Source organism: Myxine glutinosa, chromosome 2 (assembly GCF_964187855.1).
Source record: "Myxine glutinosa chromosome 2, kmMyxGlut1.1, whole genome shotgun sequence".
NCBI lineage: Eukaryota > Metazoa > Chordata > Myxini > Myxiniformes > Myxinidae > Myxine > Myxine glutinosa.
The window spans coordinates 90,943,382-90,966,943 of NC_136262.1; the positions used below are offsets into that span (position 1 = coordinate 90,943,382).

The window sequence follows — 23,562 nt, forward strand, 5'->3', positions numbered from 1 at the left end:
TCACCTCAATTTAAGTATGGAGCTATAGGTCCATCACGGACAGTGTGGATGACGTTTATGTTTTCTAACGTACAGTCATTGTTCTGAGAAGACCTCTAGCGATCTTTGCGTCAATAACGTGTGTAGGACCCACGTGATCGGATCACTGACTCAACCAATCACTTTTTTTCACTTTGATCACTCAATTTCATCAATGGATAATTGCTAATGTCATACCAATCATTATTTGATCTCACATACCTTAGAATATATGCCAATGTATACATATACACAAAGAATATATATTAGGGGGTGCTTACCTTAATTCGTTGTGTAGGGGTGCTTAACTTAATTCTTTGTGTATATATACGTATGTATGTATGTATGTATGTATGTATGTATGTATGTATGTATGTATATATATATATATATATATATATATATATATATATATATATATATATATATATATATATATATATATATACTAGCTCGGCTCGGCTCGCTGCGCTCGCCTCACCCAGCGTCGTTACTGAGGAACGGGCTTATTTTAGCTGAGGATAATGACTGTACCTGAGTTGCTGTGTTGTCATGATTTACACCAATCATAATACAAACAATTATTTTGCACAAATGTATTTGTTGTGTTTGTGATATTACATCTTTTTGACAAAGTTATGGCACTTTGAACTTTGGGAATTCTGATAATTCTTAACTCAGTCCCATTTTAAGTTTGAATTTCCTTTAAAAACAATTTTCTCTGCAATAATTGGACCGATTGAAATGAAATTTTCACCATAGGGGGGACTCGGTCTGAAGAATATTTTAATGGTAATTATGACGTTACATGTCACGTGGTTCGGCCGCCATATTGTTTTTCGTGAAAACACGAAAACCCCTTTTTTCTGCAACGGCTGAACAGATCGAGGCCAAACTTTGCAGGCAGAATCGCATACCCATGACGAACAAAAAAGTCAGCGAGCATGACGTCATGCGTCACATAGTTTCAGAGTTATGACGTTTTTAAGCACAAACCTTTAAAACCTAGCTCCTCCCTCATTTTTGATCCAATCAAGGGGAAACGTCACAGATCTGTTCAGCATGTCAATCTACTAAAATGTCCTTTTGAAATTTGCGATAGGGCACGTGGTTTGGCCGACATCGTTAATTAAACGAAAATATTAAAAAAATGGATATCTCTTGTTTATTCTGGAGTTCTCCTCAAGCCGCACCGCGCGCCCTCAGCCTCGTCTCGCGAACGTAAACAGCGCGACACAGCGTGCGCTTTCGGGAGGGGTGGAGCCAAGCCGAGCAACATATATATACACATCGATCATTGATCGGGAACCGGAAAATATAATAAATTACTGATATTTAGCGACTCGAAAGGTTCTTTATCAACAACTTATTTTGTCGTGCTTCTGCTGACCTGTCTGCAAGATGTATAAATCGAAGACCCGAGTGGGAATCACAGGTGAGCCCGTCCTGAGGTAATTAGCGATTGGGAACGATTCAGAACCTGTGGGTAAATAACCCTTGGTAATTTCCCCAACAGTTTTCCGGACGACAGACTGCCAGTAGGGGACATGTATTGCAGCGCAATACTCAGAATGCTTGTTAGTCCCCTACCGGTGACTATAGGTTTGCACGCCGTCCCTCCGTCTGTCAGTCCGTCAGTCCGTCATGCAAAGAACAGTTTTCCGGACTTTTTTTCTAAACGCCTAACGCTAATGATTTCAAACTTGGCACATGGTTTCCTCATGATAAGATACAGGTCAAGTTCGAACTTCACGACGTTTCGATCATTTGTAACAACGTTATGGCACTTTGAACTTTGGTAATTCTGATAATTCTGATGATCCTTAACTCAGTGCCATTTTAAGTTTTAATTTCCTTTAAAAACCTATTTCTCTGCAATAATAGGACCGATTGAGATAAAATTTTCACCATAGGAGGGACTCGGTCTGTAGAATATTTTAATGGTAATTATGACGTCACAGGTCACGTGGTTCGGTCGCCATATTGGTTTTCGTGAAAACACGAAAACCCCTTTTTCTCTGCAACGGCTGAACAGATCGAGGCCAAACTTTGCAGGCAGAATCGCATACCCATAGCGAACAAAAACGTCAGCGAGCATGACGTCATGCCTCACATGGTTTCAGAGGTATGACGTTTTCAAGCATGAACCTTTAAAACCGAGCTCCTCCCTCATTTTTGATCCAATCGAGGGGAAACTTCACAGATCTGTTCAGCACTAAAATGTCCTTTTGGAATTTGCGATAAGGCACGTGGTTTGGCAGATATCGTTAATTAAATGAAAATATTTTTTAAAATTGATATCTTGTTTATTCTCGAGTTCTCCTCAAGCCGCACCGCGCACCCTCAGCCTCGTCTCGCGAACGTCAAAAGCGCGACACAGCGCGCGCTTTCGGGAGGGGCGGAGCCAAGCCGAGCAACATATATATACACATCGATCATTGATCGTGAACCGAAAAATATAATAAATTACTGATGGTTTCAGAGTTATGACGTTTTTAAGCATGAACCTTTAAAACCGAGCTCCTCCCTCATTTTTGATCCAATCGAGGGGAAACTTCACAGATCTGTTCAGCATGTCAGTCTACTAAAATGTCCTTTTGGAATTTGCGATAGGGCACGTGGTTTGGCAGATATCGTTAATTAAACGAAGATATTTTTTAAAATGGATATCTCTTGAATCGCTAGTATCTCAGACCGTGAGTTGGTAATAATTTATATAATTCACACAGTGCAATACGTGCAGGCTGCTCCACGGAGCGACCTTGCGGGCTTATCAACGAGGCGAGACGTGACACACGTGTCTCAGCATACCTCAGATCAAGTTTGAAAACCAGCATCAACCGTTCATAAATTTGCATATTCGATCATTTTTGACAAAGTTATGGCACTTTGAACTTTGGTAGGGGACATGTATTACAGCGCAATACTCAGAATGCTTGTTATATTGGAATCTTGTGTGGCTTTAAATTTTCTATTGGCATTCTCTTTCTAATCTAGAGATAATAAATCATGATTATTTCTCATTAAATTCCACAGCATCTAATCAGGGTGAATTTGGTTTAATGTGTGATGGTGGTGTTTAGATTAGCAGAAAGATGTGTGAAAACACACTTACTTTGCATAAATCAGCCTTCGCAAGTCTACGTGTGAAATGTTTTTTCATGTTTCACCAATGTGCCTTTTGTGTAGTTTAATAAACTTTTGAATCCTCAGGGCATGGAGCTGGAGGGATATGTTGTGCAACATCGATCCAGACTGGAGAGAGAGGTGGCAGAAACCTTACACCGCTCAATGTCCTGGTTCCATGGGGTGATAGCCAGGAGAGAAGCGGAGAGGCGTCTCCTGGAGGGCTCAAAACCTATCTCCGATGGAAAATTCTTGTAAACGTCATCTTTGCATTTGCTCTTCATTATGCATATTGTTGTACTCGACCCAACATTTGTTTTTGTTCTATCACTACTCATTCACTTCCTGTTTCCTCTCTTAGTTTATGAAAACGATCTTGTGAAACAATCTTTAAAACCATCCACTTCAACTTGTCATATTTATCCCGTTTTTATTGTCATTATCTGCCACGAGCAAAAACCACCCATTGCTTCGCTGATGGGAACACTAAAAAAGGGGGGAGGGGGAGAGAGAAAGAGGAGGTAGAGTGAGGATGGAGAGAAGAGTGAGGGGAGAGAGGGGGGGCAGTGAGGAGAGAGTAAGAAGGATGGAAGCTAGGAAGGGGGGAAGAGATGAGGAAGCGAGGGGGAGAGTGAAAGCAAAGGTACTTGGCATTGCCTGGAAATGCTGGGTCCCTCCTCTTCCCCTTCCCCTCCCTCCTCTCACCCTTTCCCTCCCTCGTCGTCAATTTTGATCTTGATAAAATGGACAATTTGCTGGTTCAATTGCAACCTTTTTTTCGGGATATCTCTTGATATTTTCAATCAAGAAATATTTTCGCGATCCCGGGGCTATCATGTTCCTTCCGGTCGGTGCTAAATAGGGTTGTTGGTCGAATTAGTCCTATTACCTAAGTACTAACACCGACCGTGAAGCAAGGAAATAACCCCACCCGAACCACGGCGTTAGTGGACACGCCGAGGGAAGCGAGCCGCGATTCGGGCCGTGAACAGGTACTAAACCCGATTCTAAGCGGTTGTAATTGTGCCACGCTTACCCAATTGAGAAATCACTAGGACGATCGGATTAAGAGGAAAACAGGAAGAACAGGCAATTTATTCACACTTTGTACAATTAGAAGAGGAAAAGAAGAAGAGAATGTACATTGTACAGGGAAGAGGAAGAAGCAGATACACAGGGCAGCCTTATACAGTCTTACTTATTCCCTGGACACGGGCCCGGTCACACTCAGACTCACTCTCAGACTCACTCACACGGGGTTTGTAGATGGCCGGGTTGAGGGTCCATTGGTCCACAGCTCGTCCGGTCCCCGACTCGTACCGTGCAGATGATGGAAGACGGCCGGCAGCTCTCCGCGTGGCGTAGGCGTGAAGCGGACAGTTATATATATCGGGGAAAGGTAAGCTGGCGATTAGATTGCGTATGTAATACTTGTACCGTCGCCTTTATACGCACGTCCGGTATCGCTGGGTACAATACGCCGTTTCCCCCGAGGATGTTCCCAAAGCGCCTTCCACCAACGTCCTTCTCCACGCTGCAGTCCTCTGTAATGCGTGCCGTGCGCCAGCCCTTTGTAAAGCACAATCAATCAATCAAGGCTTGTCACCGTGGATCTTTCCCTCTTGTAACTCTGCACACGAACCAAGCCTGTGCACCTTTCTCTCGAGAAAAAGCGCGGCCAGCGTGGAGGACTTGTTGATTTGCTCAAGCTCTGTCAAGTTGGATGGGGAATGTTGGTGAACAGCAATCTTCAAGTCTTTCCACAGATTCTGAGCTTTGGCTGGGCCACGAAAGGACTTTCACGTTTTTCTTCTGAAGCCATTCCAGTGTTGCTTTGGCTGTATGCTTGGGGTCATTGTCCTGTTGGAACGTAAATCTTTGCCACGATCTAAGGTCTTTTGCACTCCGAAGCAGATTCTCCTCAAGGATTCACCTGCATTTGGCTCCGTTCATTGTTCCCTCTGTCCTCACAAGTCTCCTGGTCCCTCCTGTTAAAAAGCATCCCCATAGAATGATGCTGCCACCACCATGCTTCACGGAAGGGATGGTGGTAGATGAGTGATGAGCTGTGCTCGGTGATGAGCTTTCTGCCATACACAGTACTTTACTTTGCATTCAGGCCAAAGAGTTTAATTTTCATCTTATCAGACCACAGAATATTTTGCTTCATGCTCTCATAATGAAAGCCGCATTCCAGTGGATTGGGAACTTCTCTGCTGTTGTACTTGTGTGCCTCCCTCTCTCTCCCCATCTTGTCTCCCGGTCCCTTTATTGTATGTGTTGTGTGTCCATTTGCTTTTTTGTGATTGATGTTAGCTCTTACACGAGCCTCGATCTTGTATTTAAAAAAAAAAAAAGAAGAAAAAAAAAGCCTCAACTCAAAAACTCTGTTCAAGCCCTCTCTCTCTCCTCATAACTCAACTCTGCACACAAACTTTGTGAGCGCCTCTCCCTTCTCAGAACTCTACTCGATACTTTGGGATCTCTCTCAGCGCAGGTCCTCCTCATAACTCAAGCTCTGCACATGAACTTTGTGAGCGCCTCTCCCTTCTCAGAACTCTGCAACAGAGGACCCCGGCTCATAACTCCGTTCAGCCCTCTCCTCATAACTGAGGTGGGGGTCTCGTGCGAAGGGTTATATTGCCACGCCCAGCGAACCCTCTGGAATGTCCAGCCACACCCTGTCAGGCGATCTCACTCGAGCCCTGGTTGGCTGTTGAGGGCTTACCGGCTCTGCCTTGATGGCTGCTTGACGTGGCCACACCCCCACCCTTGTGCTCCGCCCCCTTTTCGGGCCTTACCTCGTGGCCTTTGGGCTGGTTTGAGTGAGCACCCTTGCCAGCAGCAAAAGCTGCTGGCAAAGGAGGTGGATTAGCCGAATCAGGGCGCGGGATGGATGCTGCCCAACGAAGTCGATTCGGAGGGTGGCTGCAAAATGGACGAACGGGGCCTACTCTTATTTGTTCTACACAACGCAGATGCAACTATTGGGAATGGCCTTATCCTAAACACATACTATGAAATAACTAACGTTCTAAGGTGACCAACGTGTTGCTTGTGGCCTAACTATGGGGTGCAACCTTTAACCTTTAATGATGTTACTTGTGTGGGTTCTCAAAACCGCAACAATATATATATATATATATATGTATGTATATATATATATATATATATATATATATATATATATATATATATATATATATATATATATATATATATATATATATATATATATATATATATATCTGTATATATATATACAGAGTATATATATATACAGAGTATATATATATATATATATCTATATATATATATATATATATATATATATATATATATATATATATATATATATATATATATATATATATATATATATATATAACTGTAAGAAATAGTAGAAACTCCAAAGTACGAGCAGGGCGTCTCATTTGTATTGAATAAATAATCGTTAGATTAAATAAGACGCGGACTATGGGGTGCAACCTATATATATATATATATATACGTATATATATATATATACACAGTATATATATATATATATATATATATATATATATATATATATATATATATATATATATATATATATATATATATATATATATGTATATATATATATACTGCATATGCATGCCCACACACAAATGCACATATTTATGTGGCTTTGTTGGGCCATGAAATTGCTGAGTTTAAATATGGCCATTGTATGTCTGCAGGATAAGGGAGCGAGCTGAGAGCTTTGCCATTAGTGTAACACACAAGAAAAAAGTGTGTCACTACATGGTGGAAAGGAACTCTGCTGGAAAACTTTTTGTGTCTGAAGGAATCATATTTGACACACTTTGGCAGGTATGTTTGTGTAATTGTTTTTGAAACTTTTTATTTTCAACTAATGTATGAAATATGGCAAGCAGGCCACTCAGCTGTAATGTATTCACTACTGAGTTTTTCCATTAATTGTATACATTTGTTCTGTTGCAGGAAATTGCAAAGTATGTTAACTAAAAATGATAATATGACTAAAAATGATAATATGAAATGCTATGTTACATTATATACACTATAGTGGTCTGCAAAAGTATTCACCCCCCTCCATATTGACTATTATGAATGTTTTTGGTTTTAATGTTCAGATGGTTGAACATTATAAAAGCAAGCCGGATGGCCTGCTCACAAGCTTGAAGGAAGTGTGTCCAGCACCTGGTAAGATCTTTTTAATGATGCCATGATATTTGTAGGTGAGATGTTTGCTGGTAGATTGGAAATGAGCAAAATAAATAAATAATGACACACACTTGACCTTGCATAATGAAATAAAAAACGAGTCAGTCTCTTCCTCTGGAGAGATCCTCGAGCGAGTGAGATTTATTGAAGATTTTGACATGTGATGAGACCTAGATCCATCATTTCATGCCAGAATCAAAGCAAGCCAGCATATATAGCAACCATCTTGGTTTCCACCACCAAAAAAAATAAAAGTTCAGCCCAACAATCAGAAAGTTTATGGCAATCGTGTTTAGGCCGTTATTGGTGTAATTTATGTGCACCTTCTTTAATGGAGGAAAACTATCAATGTGGACAACTAAAGTGACTTCTGATATGTAAGGAAATGGGAAAAGCTACAGACAGATGGCCAGGAATACTGTCTCAGGGGGTAGGTTTATTGCACGATACTGCACATTCTCACATGACAAATGTGACAACTGCAACACCACAGGTCAATCACTTCCTTATCATCCTCCATACAGTCTAGACTTGTTATCTCCTTTAAATCAATCCATTTCATCTCCTTAAACCACTCAAAGAACATGTAAGTGGCATGGAGTTTTAAAATGAGGAATAATCTTACTATAATTCACCAAATGTCCGTCTGTCCGTTCGAAGGTACCGCAAAAACGGCTCAACCAATCGCAACGATATTCTGGGTGGGTATTCCTGGGACCCCTGGGAGTAAAATAGGCTATATTGTTTTTCCAATTTTCCCAAGTTTTCCAATTTTCCAGTTTTTCCAAACACAATGGAATAATATTTGCCGATATGAACAGTGATGTGGCTTTTATTGAAATTCTACAAATACTGTTTAGATTTTGATGACAATTATGAACCTGCCGCGAATGCGGAAGTGGACAGATGATGGCAATGCACGGGTTTGACAATATCCAAATACAACCGTCATTCAATCATAATGTTAAGTCGTTAAACGTTAATCATGTTAATCGTTTTGTTAAAGTATCAATTGATGATTGGAATTGAATGAATACAAGTACGATTTTGAATTCGTAATTGTATTCACCCAACCGTACGGAATTTACATCAGGATTTAAATATTTGTTTATGTCACGAATGTTGTTAAAAGTTTGTTTTTTATATTAATGTTATTTAATTTGTGATTGGAGTTATGCTGTTTGGAATGAAAAAAGAGATAGAGTTCACGTGAATGACGGAATGCCGTGACGGTTTCTACTTTCTAAACGTGAATTTGTGGATCGCCATATGCAGATTTGCCATTGACTGGGTATGGAACAAACGTACCCATTTGTTTACCAACGGGTACGTTTTTCATGGAAGTCCTTCACGAACTTGCTGTCCATGTCTGACATGTGACTGAAGGTGCTACAGGAATGTGGAATTTATTGGTTTCATGCTTTAGCATTCGCTGTTTCTGCATTGTCTGTTTGTTTCTGGCCTCCCACCCATGCATAGTACGGGTACCTCACTTGTATATGTAAAGCACAAACACCGATCAAAAATGATTGCTACGCAGATGATATCAAGGCACTACCATATCAATGGGTCATATTTGTCTGTGTATATTACATACATTGAGGAATAATTGAAGTTTACTCAACTTCTAGAACTAGAGCGTTCATTGTTCACAGCTTACCCCATGCAGTCTTGAGAAAAAAAGGACATGGGAGGGGTCTGCAAGCAGCAAATGTTATTGATCGACATGACGTAAAATGCTGTAATAGAGAGCTACGTAAGCGAACCTCTATGCCAATTGCATGTGTATGTAAATCCATTCAAAATTTCACTTTCATTTAAAATTTCACAAAAACAAACAAACAAAAAAAAAACATTTTTTTCCCCATTCCCTTGGGAACAAAATTTCATGCTGTCATTTGAAATGTCCCTTCCATGGTCCGCCATCATGTCCCTTCCATGATCCGCCATCTTGTCTCTTCCATGATCCACCATCTTGTCCCTTCCATGATCCGCCATCTTGTCCCTTCCATGATCCGCCATCTTGTCCCTTCCATGATCCGCCATCTTGTCCCTTCCATGATCCGCCATCTTGCTCACGTGATCTTGCTTTGGTCTGGCGCAACCGATAAATTATTTTCACCTGGTGATTAAAATCAATAAATTACAATACAGTACTGTACAGAACAGATTTTGATTTCGAAAGAGCTCATCATTTACGCCAGCTACACCGACTTCATTTAAGCCAGGTACACCGATTTCAGTTTTCCGCCATCGACACCGACTTCAGTTTTCCGCCAGCTACACTGACTTCATTTAAGCCAGGTACACCGATTTCAGTACGTTCCTGCCAGTCAGACCTACGTACCTGGTCCAGTCGACTAGAAGTCTAGACTATATAATATCGTAGGTATGTGACTATCGGATGCTGAGTAGCACGTCGCTGTAGCACCACTACCTGGTCTGCCAGCGATCTCAGCTGTCTGCACAGCCCTCTATTACTATCGCTGCAGAGATCGTATTTGTTAACTCAACTGGACTATGTCCAGCTGAGTTTTTGTCGACACCCAGTGTCCGTCGTCCGTCTGTCGTCTGTCTGTCTGTCTGTCTGTCTGTCGTCTGTAAACAATTCGATGTCTACGCTCTAAAAGTCACAAATATTGATTAAATGTGATTAAACTTGTTATGCAGCATCTTTTAGACATAAACTAGTTTGGGATTGCATTTGGGCATTGCACGCCCAAAAGTGGGCGCGGCAGGGTGACCATATTGAAAAATCAATTTTTGTCAATCTGGTACTTCCTAATGTAGCTAGAAGGCTGAAACTTGGTGTGTAGACAGTATGTAACAAACCTCAACACATATATTACGGGTTTTGACGATGTCCGAAAAATGACCTTGTCATGACCTATGACATGACTTGACCCATAAACATCAGTTTGGACGACGTATAAGCTCTAAAAGTCACAAAGACTGATCAAATTTGGTGAAACTTGTGCCTTGTGTGTGTGTGTGTGTGTGTGTGTGTGTGTGTGTGTGTGTGTGTGTGTGTGTGTGTGTGTGTGTGTGTGTGTGTGTGTGTGTAGGTGTAGGTGTAGGTGTAGGTGTAGATGTAGGTGGGGATTTGATGAATGAATACTTAAACCCTGTTGAACACATCTATTGAAATATTCAACATATCTATTCAATACCATGCATGTATAATGTTTGACCAAGTCTTTCTAAATAAATTCAAGTCTGAAATCTGAGAAAAGTAATTGTAGTTTTACTTTTCATGCCTCACTTAAAACTCAATTTTTTCTAGTTTCCTGTTTAAACATGAGATACCTTCAGCGTTACTGTACCTCTTTAGCACATATAAACGAAATAGTTTGTGGTTCTATTATACATATTCTAACCATATTGATATAGACCAGTTGAGTTCAGGTTCCCTGGAACCTCTAGTTTTTCTTAGATGAACCGGAAATACTTATGACGTAGTTCAGATTTTCCCCTTTGACCTCGTCTTCCAACCTAAATTTTCCGACGTCGAGAAGTAGGTGAATTTATTGCCGCAAGTTTGGGTTGTCAAAACCATTCTCTGATTTTGACGACGGTAAGTTTATATCGTTCCGAAACCAATTTATTGTGTTAGTGTATATATGTATCCACATGTTGTTTTAATATGTAGTTAATTTGAGCACCGAAACCCTGTTTTTGACGATAATAATAAAACGTGTCGTGAATGGAAATTCCAAAATATGTCGTCGTGGTGCATCGTGCGTTCACAGCTCATGCATCTCATGCATGTCATGACATGCATGCAATCACACGTTTGTGTTGTTAATTGGCCCTCACACTGCTCCCCCCAACCACCCACCCCTCACTCCCCCCCCACCCACCCACTCCTCACTCCCCCCCACCCACCCACTCCTCACTCCCCCCCCCTTCCTCCCACCTCCCCTCCCCACTGCTTACCTCTCCCCCCACTGCTTACCTCCCCTCCCTCCCACCATTCTCCTCCCCCTCACTGTTTATCACCCCCTTCCTCCCACCCCCCCCCCCCCACTGCCTGCCACCCCTTGCCTTTCTTCCCCGGCCTCTACTGCTGCCACCCCTCGTCCTTCTCCTGCCATCCATTGTCCCTACACTGAAGCCTACCATCACTCATGTCCATCCCCTAAGACCAGCCTTTCCCCTACTTTGTGGCTTCCTTCAAATTATTCTAACTCAGCAGCCATTTCTTCTCGCATTCCCCAATAACAACCATCAATACTTTTATCACTGTTCTTGTCACTATTGCTTTTACCACTTTTTTTTAACTGTCATTGTTCATTTAGTCATCTCTGCTTTTGCTGTCACAATAGTTTCTCCCTCAATCACAAATACTACTTCTTTTTAGCTGCTTTATTTTCTGTCTCCTCCAGCTTTCCTTATCCTGTGACTTCTGCCTCCTCTGTTTTTTCTACCATCTCTTGCTCTTCTAACCATGCTATCACGTCCACCAACTAATCTAACTCCACTATCACCTCTGCAACCACTTCTTCATCCACCACTTTAATGCTTTCAATAACAATAATACAAACAACTGTGCTATCATCTCTGCTACCCTTGGTACTCTTACCATCTCTGACATATGCTCTGCTTGTGACATCTATGCTGGCTGCATCTGCTGCATTGCCTCTGCTACGTCCGCCAATGGCGTGTACGCTGATGTCTTGTCCACCAATGCCGAATCCGCCAACTCTGCTCCATCAGCGTCCATGTGCTATGTGCTGGTGTTCCTGCAAATATGGCCTCTGGTCAGGTCAGTTTTTTGGGACTGCCACTGGTAACATGTAACACAGTGCTACCTGCCGCATCATCGGGTTGTTGGAAGACAAAACCGACACCCCTCACTGGCTTTGCTAGTGGGGAGGGTGACTGTGACACCCTGCCAGGATCAAAAACAACAACTGGAAAAGGATGGATGAAATCCCGTAGGGAGCCAACGGCCATCCAGTAAGGAGATGGTGTCTCCTAAAAATCACCCATCCAGTTTGGACTGGTTCAGGTCATACCATAGACTTTAAAAAATGGTACGTGCTGCTTCCTTGCTTGAAAAGGATAGAACACGGACAATCCCCATCAGTTGGCATCCATGGGGAGGTGGAAACGCCTATTGAGGAAATGCCCCGATGAGTACGGTGAGAAAAGCTGCTCCTGGATTCTGTGTCCTCCTCTCCTGACAAGGTGGAGAAGTGTCTGTCAAACCTTGACTGATTCTGCAACTGGACTAGACGACATCAGCCCATGGGTCCTAAAATCCTGCTCTGCTGCTTTCACGCCCTCTCTCTGTTCAGTTCAGTTCACCCTATCTATTTTGCTCAAGGTCATCTGACATCTGCTTGGAAATCAGCCAACATTACCGCTTCACACAAAAATGTGCAAAAACAGATCCTTGCAACTACAGACCAATCAGCCTGCTCCCAATCAACAACAAGGTCATGGAATCCATCATTGCTTCGGATATCAAATCCTTCCTCTTCTCAAATGGCTTGATCTCGGATTATCAATTTGGGTTCAGACCAGGTCACTCTAGTCTGGACATGCTGCTTCTGCTGTCTCAACAATGGATGGAGGTCCTCAATGCCAAACAGGAAATAAGAGCTGTCTCCCTTGGCATATCTCGTCCTTGTGCCTTCGATACGGTCTGGCACCCTGCCCTGCTCTCCAAACTCTCCTCTTATGGTATCCATGGAAACCTCCACACATGGCCTGCGGACTTCCTCTCCTGTCGTAGTCAACTTGTGGTCTTGTCTTCTCCCGACTTCTCTCCAGCCTTGCACCTCCTGCTCTGTTTGTGCTTTGTTTCCCAAATATTCCTGCAGGATGCACAAGATCTGTCAGCACCCCTCTTCTGGGGAAACTGGCAAAATCGAGACTCTCTGCTCACCTTCACTCTTTCATTCCTCTTTTTCCCCACCTCTGGAACAAACTCCCTCACTCTCTTCAATCCTTCTCCTCCCTCCAGGTTTTAAAAACTGCTGTTCACCACCATCTCTTATCTTTCCCCATCCAAAACCTTTATCTTTTCTACCCCCATTAATCCACCCTAAATCCACCTCCTTCAAATTCTGACTTTTTTCCTGAAAGTCCCTGTAGTGTACATCTTGTTTATCCTGTGTACCCCACGCCAACCCTCTCTCTTCCACAAGTCTTCCGATGTCCCTGTTCTCTGCTGTTGTTGTGTTTCCCTCTCTGCCCCCCTCTTGTCTCCTGCTCCTTTTATTATATGTTCTATGTGTTAGCTCTTACACGAGCCTCAACTGAGTATTAAAAAGAAAAGTATCACCATTGTCATTACGTCGCTTGTACCCAGAGTATCCTGGGAAGTGACGGTAGTGACGGCGCCTCCCCCAAGCTCAGTGGCTGTGTTTTGTTTGTCTCGGCATTGTGTGTGTGTGTGTGTGTGTGTGTGTGTGTGTGTGTGTGTGTGTGTGCGTGCTATATTACGAGCCCATGAAAAAAACCCAAAAAAAACGTGTTTGTCTCGTCAGTATGTTGTGTGCGTGTGCGTGCGTGCGTGCGTGCAAGTCAGCTCTATATCCGAGCCCATGTAAAACAAAGAAAAAAACAAACATGGTTTTTACTCCATGCTCGACCTGGATTGCGCCCAGCCCCAACTCATTTCAGTAGACCTGGGCTGCAGCCATGTCTTATTGGACCACTGTGATTACGTCCCAAAGTTGGGCCTGGCCACACCATTTTATTACCAAACTCAAGCTGGCTGGCTGTTAGTACAGCTTGTCCTGCTTTCAATGCATTCTGGCTGGCTTCCCATTGGCTAGCTCTTATGTGTCTTAGGCCCACTGTTATTTCGGCCTTGATTGATGTTCAACTGGTCCATCCAACTCCACTCCAAAGTGCGGTGACCACTGGCTCATTAGACGAATAAACATTAGTTGAGATGAGAGAAATATACTTGGGATATATAGTTTGAACCTGTTGTACCAGCATCAGATAAGTGCTCAGATGGGAATACAAAACAGGACAAATCAACATATTGTATTCACATATAACATTCTGTAAGGGGCTATCTGTACAAGTGCCAAAATTGATGGTGGAGTTTTTGATCCATCCTCCCCGAACAAATATCCTTTCCCTCCCCACCCATTGCTCTACTGTGTTACCTTTTCCCACCTTCCTCCTTATCCTCCCTACCCATGCGTTCTCCCTTTCGCATTATTGTACACCGTGCTGCATGACGTCATTGCCGGGCACCGAAGGGGGCCTGTCGCTGGCACGTGCTGAAGGGAGTACTGGGTTTTCACTTCTTGTTTTCTTGTTTGTTTGTGCGGGCGAGATCTCGGCCATCCTTTGAGATAAAACCACCGTTTAGAGGCCATTTTTCCCCGCAAAGCGGACGCACCAGCGAAAGATTCGAGATAGGTAGCTGAAATTTGGGCACAATAGTGAGCACATGCTCACTATTGAAACGGTGGTGGTTTATGTATTATATTAGCAAATTGATTAACTATTTAATTTTTTTATGATTATTATTTATTTATTTTCATTATTAATCAGTTATTTATTTTCTTTCTCATCTGGACAATATCTCAGGCACCTTTTGAGCCATGGAGCTGATATTCAGACATGACACTGACCAAGTGATTTGGCTATAAAGGATATTTTTTTGATTTATTGATTAATCAATGAATCGATTAATTAATTATTGATTGATTAATTAATTGATAAATGTATTATTATTTTATTTCCGATTAATTAATGATTTAATTAATTTTCAAAAACTTACAGCTTTGAATGAAACACTGGTGGTTTAGGTATGCTATTAGCTAATGGATTAAGAAATTAATTATTTTACGATTTCTTTTTAAATTAAGCAATTAATCAATCAATTATTGTCCACCTGTCCCTCCCAATACCGCCTCTATGTGATGCACAGCAGCAATGTCGCGCGCTGGAGGATATGTTATTTATTTATTTGGCATTGGGCGGTGTACTTGAAATGTATCTGTACTTGTTCTGTTTCCTTTTCTCAAGTCCTTCTTTCTCAACCCCACCCTCAAAAAGATCCAACTACTGCATATACATATATGATATCATGTCCTCTAAGTTAAATCAAATGGCACTACTTTTTCTACCATTAATAGGCAAACAATTTGTTAAAGCTTTAAAAAATGCAGAAACCTTTCACTCGTTTGTGTTTTCTTCAAATGCAAACCTCAGTTGTTAGGTCAAAATGAGTTGTCAACCTGAGTTGTCAAAATGCAAACCCTAACCCTAACCCTAACTCTAACAACTCTTCCATATCACTGCTCTGTCTCACAGAACCAGCCTACTGCTCTCCAGAACCACCATCCCTTTACATCGAAGAAGATCTTCTTGTGTTAGACCACGAGAATGAGCTGGGAAAAGGGAATTTTGGCTCTGTGGTTCGTGGGATCCTCAAACGACCCACGTTAGTATTTCTGTGCTGAAGGCCTTTAAATATATTGCCTTTTTCACCGTTTGATTAGTTTCTCTTGTTCTTGCTACTTGTGTTTTCAATTGCCATTGCCAATGCAAATTTATGCGTTCACATGCAGTATTGTTTAAAGCTGACAAGAGATTCATCACGTGTTGCTTTTCCCTTCTCAACCAAACAATACTTTCTGAGAAAAGATTGAATCGAAATGAGGTTTAAAATCAAACGCTACAAATCAAATGTAATTATCCTGTTTGGATTTTTGATTTTTTAGTGGAGGGAAAAAGTTACTTTATTTTGACAGATTCCCATGCTGAACTAAAGATGCAAATCATGCAGTATGTTGATCATGTGATGTGACTTGTGATCTTTGAACTTCTACATATAATTAATTATGTGTTGGGTTGCACCGGTTTGTTCCTTCCTTGTTGCAGTCTAACAAAAATGGGAACTGACAGAAATATAACAGCCATGAAAGTTGGGGCATCAAAACGTTGCATGCCAACTTAGTAAAGATAGTTTATTAGGCCACGTTGAACTTCGTCCAAAATGGGCTTATGGATTGGGTCTCATCCGTCCATCCGTCCGTCTGTCCGCGCCTGCGCCTGCGTGAGTGCGTGCGTGTGTCCGCGACCATATCTCGGAGATGTATGGACCAATTTTGTTCATACTTGGCAAAAACACCACACATGATGGTATACATATGTGGAAGATTTTGTTTTTTTATCCGACCAAATATGGCCGACTAACGGCCTTTAACTCCATACAGCAAAATTTATAAAACCATGGGAGCTATGACATTTTATGTCTTTTTCTTCTTGTTATATTATTATGTTTATTTTTTTTTGTTTTTTTTTGTATACAAGATCGAGGCTCGTGAAAGAGCGAACATTAATCGCACAGAAAGACAAACCAACACATAAAACATATAACATGGGGAGCGGTAGACAGGATGGGGAGAGAGGGGGAAGGAAACAGAACACAACATTTGATAGCAGGGACATCGAGAGATCTGTGGGAGGCAGAGGGCATGGGAAGGGGGGGGGGGTGGGAGAGGTATAAAACATATGGACACTGCAAGGACTTCCAGGAAAGAAGTTGGAATTTCAAACAAAGTGGATCTGGGGTGAATTAGCGGGGGTAGAAAAGATCAAGGTTTTGGATGGGGGAAGATAAGAGATGGTGGTGAACAGCTGTTTTAAAGACCTGGAGGGAGGAGTGGGATTGAAGGGAGTGTGGGAGTTTGTTCCAGAGGCGGGAGAAAAGAGGAATGAAAGAGTGAAGGTGAGCAGAGAGCCGAGATTTCGGCAGTTTAACCATCAGAGGGTTGCTGGCAGATCTTGTGCGACCTGTAGGAATATTTGGGGGACAAAGCACAGAGAGAGCTGGGGGAGCAAGGCTGAAAGAGGAGTCGGTAGAAGACAGAAAGAACACCAACCTGCCTGCGGTGAGTAAGTGAAAAGCCCTCGGAGTTAGCTTCATCACGGGAGATTCCAATGATTCTGAAGGCTTTGGTTTCAACAGCGTGAAGCCGGGCTAGGTGTGAGGCAGGAGCACCAGCCCAGAGGGGGGAACAGTATTCTATTGAGCTACGGATGAAAGCATTGTATGTGGTGAGGAGCTCAGGTGTGCCAAGGAAAGACTTCGCACGACGGAGGATGCCCAGTCGGCGCCTAGCTTTGGAGGCCAGCTTGAAAATGTGGTTTTCCCAGGAAAGATCATGGCAGATAGTGAGACCCAAAAGCTTGAGCGACAGAACTTCTTGGAGAGGATTGTTGAGAAAGTGGATGGGAGGGTTGTCCAGTCGGTCTTTTCGGAGAGACATCGTAAGAGTGTGAGATTTGTCAGGATTGAAAGACATGTTCCACTTGTTTGACCAGTCTGTGATTTTGTCCAGGTCTTCAGAGAGTGAGGAGGCTGCAGACTGCCGATCTGAGGGCAGAGGAATGGAGCGGCAGAGAGTGGAGTCATCAGCAAAGAGATAGAGAGGATTTTCCAGAGAGTCGGAGAGATCATTGATAAAGACCAGAAAAAGCACAGGGCCCAGAACACTGCCTTGGGGAACTCCAGCCTGAACAGGAAGGGGAGATGAGAGAAATCTATTCAGGGCCACACGTTGACTACGACCAGAGAGGAAGTCCGCAAGCCATGCGTGGAGATTTCCATGGATACCATAGGAGGAGAGTTTGGTGAGCAGAGCTGGGTGCCAGACCGTATCGGAGGCACGTGATATGTCAAGGGAGACAGCTCTAATTTCCTGTTTGGCATTGAGGACCTCCATCCATTGTTGAGACAGCAGAAGCAGCATGTCCAGAGTAGAGTGACCTTGTCTGAATCCAAATTGATGATCAGAGATCAAGCCATTGGAGAAGAGGAAGGATTTGATATCCGAAGCAATGATGGATTCCATGACTTTGCTGATAATTGGGAGCAGGTTGTTCCAGAGCTGGCCGAGAGGTATGCACACTCACCTCTAAGCCAGCTTCTCTGGGTTTGAATCTGGACTCAGCTATAAACTGTCATCCTTGTGCTTCGCTTGCAGGGTGATTCATCGATGTGTGTGCCATTCTATAAAGCTGCCTTTTATATGCCCCTGGCATTTTCCCCATGAATATCCCTTCTTTTCTATAGTTTCCCACATGGCACATACATACCCTTATATAAAGTGCCCTTTTATATGCCCCTGGCATTTTCCCCAATAATATCCCTTCTTTTCTATAGTTTGCCATATAGCACATACCCTTATATAAAGTGGCCTTTTATATGCCCCTGGCATTTTCCCCGTGAATATCCCTTCTTTTCTATAGTTTCCCACATGGCACATACATACCCTTATATAAAGTGCCCTTTTATATGCCCCTGGCATTTTCCCCAATAATATCCCTTCTTTTCTATAGTTTGCCATATAGCACATACCCTTATATAAAGTGGCCTTTTATATGCCCCTGGCATTTTCCCCGTGAATATCCCTTCTTTTCTATAGTTTGCCACATGGCACATACCCTTATATAAAGCGGCCTTTTATATGCCCCTGGCATTTCCCCCATGAATATCCCTTCTTTTCTATAGTTTGCCACATGGCACATACCCTTATATAAAGCAGCCTTTTATATGCCCCTGGCATTTCCCCCATGAATATCCCTTCTTTTCTATAGTTTGCCACATGGCACATACCCTTATATAAAGCAGCCTTTTATATGCCCCTGGCATTTCCCCCATGAATATCCCTTCTTTTCTATAGTTTGCCACATGGCACATACCCTTATATAAAGCAGCCTTTTATATGCCCCTGGCATTTTCCCCAATAATATCTCTTCTTTTCTATAGTTTGCCACATGGCACATACCCTTATATAAAGTGCCCGTTTATATGCCCCTGGCATTTTCCCCATGAATATCCCTTCTTTTCTATAGTTTGCCACATGGCACATACCCTTATATAAAGTGGCCTTTTATATGCCCCTGGCATTTCCCCGATGAATATCCCTTCTTTTCTATAGTTTGCCACATGGCACATACCCTTATATAAAGCGGCCTTTTATATGCCCCTGGCATTTCCCCCATGAATATCCCTTCTTTTCTATAGTTTGCCACATGGCACATACCCTTATATAAAGCGGCCTGTTATATGCCCCTGGCATTTCCCCCAATAATATCCCTTCTTTTCTATAGTTTGCCACATGGCACATACCCTTATATAAAGCGGCCTTTTATATGCCCCTGGCATTTTCCCCATGAATATCCCTTCTTTTCTATAGTTTGCACATGGCACATTCCCTTATATAAAGCGGCCTTTTATATGCCCCTGGCATTTTCCCCATGAATATCCCTGCTTTTCTATAGTTTGCCACATGGCACATACCCTTATATAAAGCGGCCTTTTATATGCCCCTGGCATTTCCCCCATGAATATCCCTTCTTTTCTATAGTTTGCCACATGGCACATACCCTTATATAAAGCGGCCTGTTATATGCCCCTGGCATTTCCCCCAATAATATCCCTTCTTTTCTATAGTTTGCCACATGGCACGTACCCTTATATAAAGCGGCCTTTTATATGCCCCTGGCATTTTCCCCATGAATATCCCTTCTTTTCTATAGTCTGCCACATGGCACATACCCTTATATAAAGCGGCCTTTTATATGCCCCTGGCATTTTCCCCATGAATATCCCTTCTTTTCTATAGTTTGCCACATGGCACATACCCTTATATAAAGCGGCCTTTTATATGCCCCTGGCATTTTCCCCATGAATATCCCTTCTTTTCTATAGTTTGCACATGGCACATTCCCTTATATAAAGTGGCCTTTTCTATGCCCCTGGCATTTTCCCCGTGAATATCCCTTCTTTTCTATAGTTTGCCACATGGCACATACCCTTATATAAAGCGGCCTTTTATATGCCCCTGGCATTTTCCCAATGAATATCCCTTCTTTTCTATAGTTTGCCACATGGCACATACCCTTATATAAAGCGGCCTTTTATATGCCCCTGGCATTTTCCCCATGAATATCCCTTCTTTTCTATAGTTTGCACATGGCACATTCCCTTATATAAAGTGGCCTTTTCTATGCCCCTGGCATTTTCCCCGTGAATATCCCTTCTTTTCTATAGTTTGCCACATGGCACATACCCTTATATAAAGTGGCCTTTTATATGCCCCTGGCATTTTCCCCGTGAATATCCCTTCTTTTCTATAGTTTGCCACATGGCACATACCCTTATATAAAGTGGCCTTTTCTATGCCCCTGGCATTTTCCCCGTGAATATCCCTTCTTTTCTATAGTTTGCCACATGGCACGTACCCTTATATAAAGTGGCCTTTTATATGCCCCTGGCATTTTCCCCGTGAATATCCCTTCTTTTCTATAGTTTGCCACATGGCACATACCCTTATATAAAGCAGCCTTTTATATGCCCCTGGCATTTTCCCCAATAATATCCCTTCTTTTCTATAGTTTGCCACATGGCACATACCCTTATATAAAGCGGCCTTTTATATGCCCCTGGCATTTTCCCCATGAATATCCCTTCTTTTCTATAGTTTGCCACATGGCACATACCCTTATATAAAGCGGCCTTTTATATGCCCCTGGCATTTTCCCCATGAATATCCCTTCTTTTCTATAGTTTGCCACATGGCACATACCCTTATATAAAGCAGCCTTTTATATGCCCCTGGCATTTTCCCCATGAATATCCCTTCTTTTCTATAGTTTGCCACATGGCACATACCCTTATATAAAGCAGCCTTTTATATGCCCCTGGCATTTTCCCCATGAATATCCCTTCTTTTCTATAGTTTGCCACATGGCACATACCCTTATATAAAGCAGCCTTTTATATGCCCCTGGCATTTCCCCCAATAATATCCCTTCTTTTCTATAGTTTGCCACATGGCACATACCCTTATATAAAGCGGCCTTTTATATGCCCCTGGCATTTTCCCCATGAATATCCCTTCTTTTCTATAGTTTGCCACATGGCACATACCCTTATATAAAGCGGCCTTTTATATGCCCCTGGCATTTTCCCCATGAATATCCCTTCTTTTCTATAGTTTGCCACATGGCACATACCCTTATATAAAGCAGCCTTTTATATGCCCCTGGCATTTTCCCCATGAATATCCCTTCTTTTCTATAGTTTGCCACATGGCACATACCCTTATATAAAGCAGCCTTTTATATGCCCCTGGCATTTTCCCCATGAATATCCCTTCTTTTCTATAGTTTGCCACATGGCACATACCCTTATATAAAGCAGCCTTTTATATGCCCCTGGCATTTCCCCCAATAATATCCCTTCTTTTCTATAGTTTGCCACATGGCACATACCCTTATATAAAGCGGCCTTTTATATGCCCCTGGCATTTTCCCCATGAATATCCCTTCTTTTCTATAGTTTGCCACATGGCACATACCCTTATATAAAGCGGCCTTTTATATGCCCCTGGCATTTTCCCCATGAATATCCCTTCTTTTCTATAGTTTGCCACATGGCACATACCCTTATATAAAGCGGCCTTTTATATGCCCCTGGCATTTTCCCCATGAATATCCCTTCTTTTCTATAGTTTGCCACATGGCACATACCCTTATATAAAGCAGCCTTTTATATGCCCCTGGCATTTTCCCCATGAATATCCCTTCTTTTCTATAGTTTGCCACATGGCACATACCCTTATATAAAGCAGCCTTTTATATGCCCCTGGCATTTTCCCCATGAATATCCCTTCTTTTCTATAGTTTGCCACATGGCACATACCCTTATATAAAGCAGCCTTTTATATGCCCCTGGCATTTTCCCCGTGAATATCCCTTCTTTTCTATAGTTTGCCACATGGCACATACCCTTATATAAAGCAGCCTTTTATATGCCCCTGGCATTTTCCCCATGAATATCCCTTCTTTTCTATAGTTTGCCACATGGCACATACCCTTATATAAAGCGGCCTTTTATATGCCCCTGGCATTTTCCCCATGAATATCCCTTCTTTTCTATAGTTTGCCACATGGCACATACCCTTATATAAAGCGGCCTTTTATATGCCCCTGGCATTTTCCCCATGAATATCCCTTCTTTTCTATAGTTTGCCACATGGCACATACAATAAAAAGGAGCCTTTTATATGCCCCTGGCATTTTTTCCAAGAATTACTACCAGAGTCGAAATCTTTCCATGTCCAATATTTTTGGGAATTGCCCCTATTAGCCAAGCAAATAGGACCAATGGTCCTGAAGCTCACCTGGATCAGGAGCAACAGTCACTGAAACCCCCCACAGACTCCATCAGACCCTGATATTTTTAATGCCGTGAACAAACTTTGGTACATCATGGGCGATGAAGATTGTGATCTAGTTTCATTGAAATTGTGTGTGTAGTTTCGGAGAAGAGAGCAAATACCTATTTTGGGTGGGGTCAAACCCACCACAGACCACCTTGGACCTTGATTTTTTTTATGCCATGAACAAACTGGTACATTATGGGTGATGAAGTTTGTGGCCAAGTTTAATCAACAATGTGTGTGTAGTTTCGGAGAAGAGAGCAAATATCTATTTTGGTGGGTCAACCCTCCCCTCCCCGTAAACCCATATAATGTGATCAGAATTTGATGTGGTCAATAAACCTCGTTAGGCATCAGATATGAAGCTTATGGTCAACTTTCATCCAAATTGTGTGTATAGTTTCGGAGAAGAGAGCAAATACCTATTTTTTAGGGTCAACCTTCCCCTCCCCCTGAAACCCTTTTAATGTGCTCAGATTTTGATGCAGTCGATACACTTTCGTAAAGCATCAGATATGAAGGTTGTCGCCAAGTTTCATCAAAATCATGTGTGTCGTTTCAGAGAAGAGATTACATTATTAACAGATTAATTAATTGTTAATTAATAATAATAATAATAATGCATTTATTTTATATAGCGCTTTTCAGGAAGCCCAAAGACGCTTTGACAGAGTGCAAAACATAACGCATAGCAAAACATAAAGACAATTGCAAAAAAAGAAGAATCAATAGGGAAATATTCAAAGCACAAAGGAGGGAGAAGGAGAGGAGATAGTCAGGGGTTAGATGCTGTGGGTTAAATGTTGAATGCAGTGTTGAACAGGTGGGTCTTGAGTGATGTTTTGAATGTGGTGAGTGAGGAGGAGTCTCTGATGGTGTGAGGTAGCGAGTTCCAGAGGGTGGGAGCAGCGATGGAGAAGGCCCTGTCCCCCCAGGATCTAAATTTGGTCCGGATGGGGGGGGTCAGGAGGTT

General features: G+C 42.3%; 1 protein-coding gene across 2 annotated transcripts in view; it reads left to right on the forward strand.

Annotated features, from left to right (window-relative positions):
- The window catches only part of LOC137421585 (tyrosine-protein kinase ZAP-70-like), a 137,043-nt gene that overhangs the window by 77,087 nt on the left and 36,394 nt on the right, over positions 1–23,562 (forward strand). For both annotated transcript variants that reach the window (XM_078771227.1, XM_068107789.2), the window contains exons 4-7: positions 3,232–3,398; positions 6,870–7,002; positions 7,287–7,356; positions 15,667–15,796. In XM_078771227.1, coding sequence (XP_078627353.1) covers positions 3,232–3,398; positions 6,870–7,002; positions 7,287–7,356; positions 15,667–15,796 — 500 coding nt within the window. The remainder of the gene's footprint in view (positions 1–3,231; positions 3,399–6,869; positions 7,003–7,286; positions 7,357–15,666; positions 15,797–23,562) is intronic.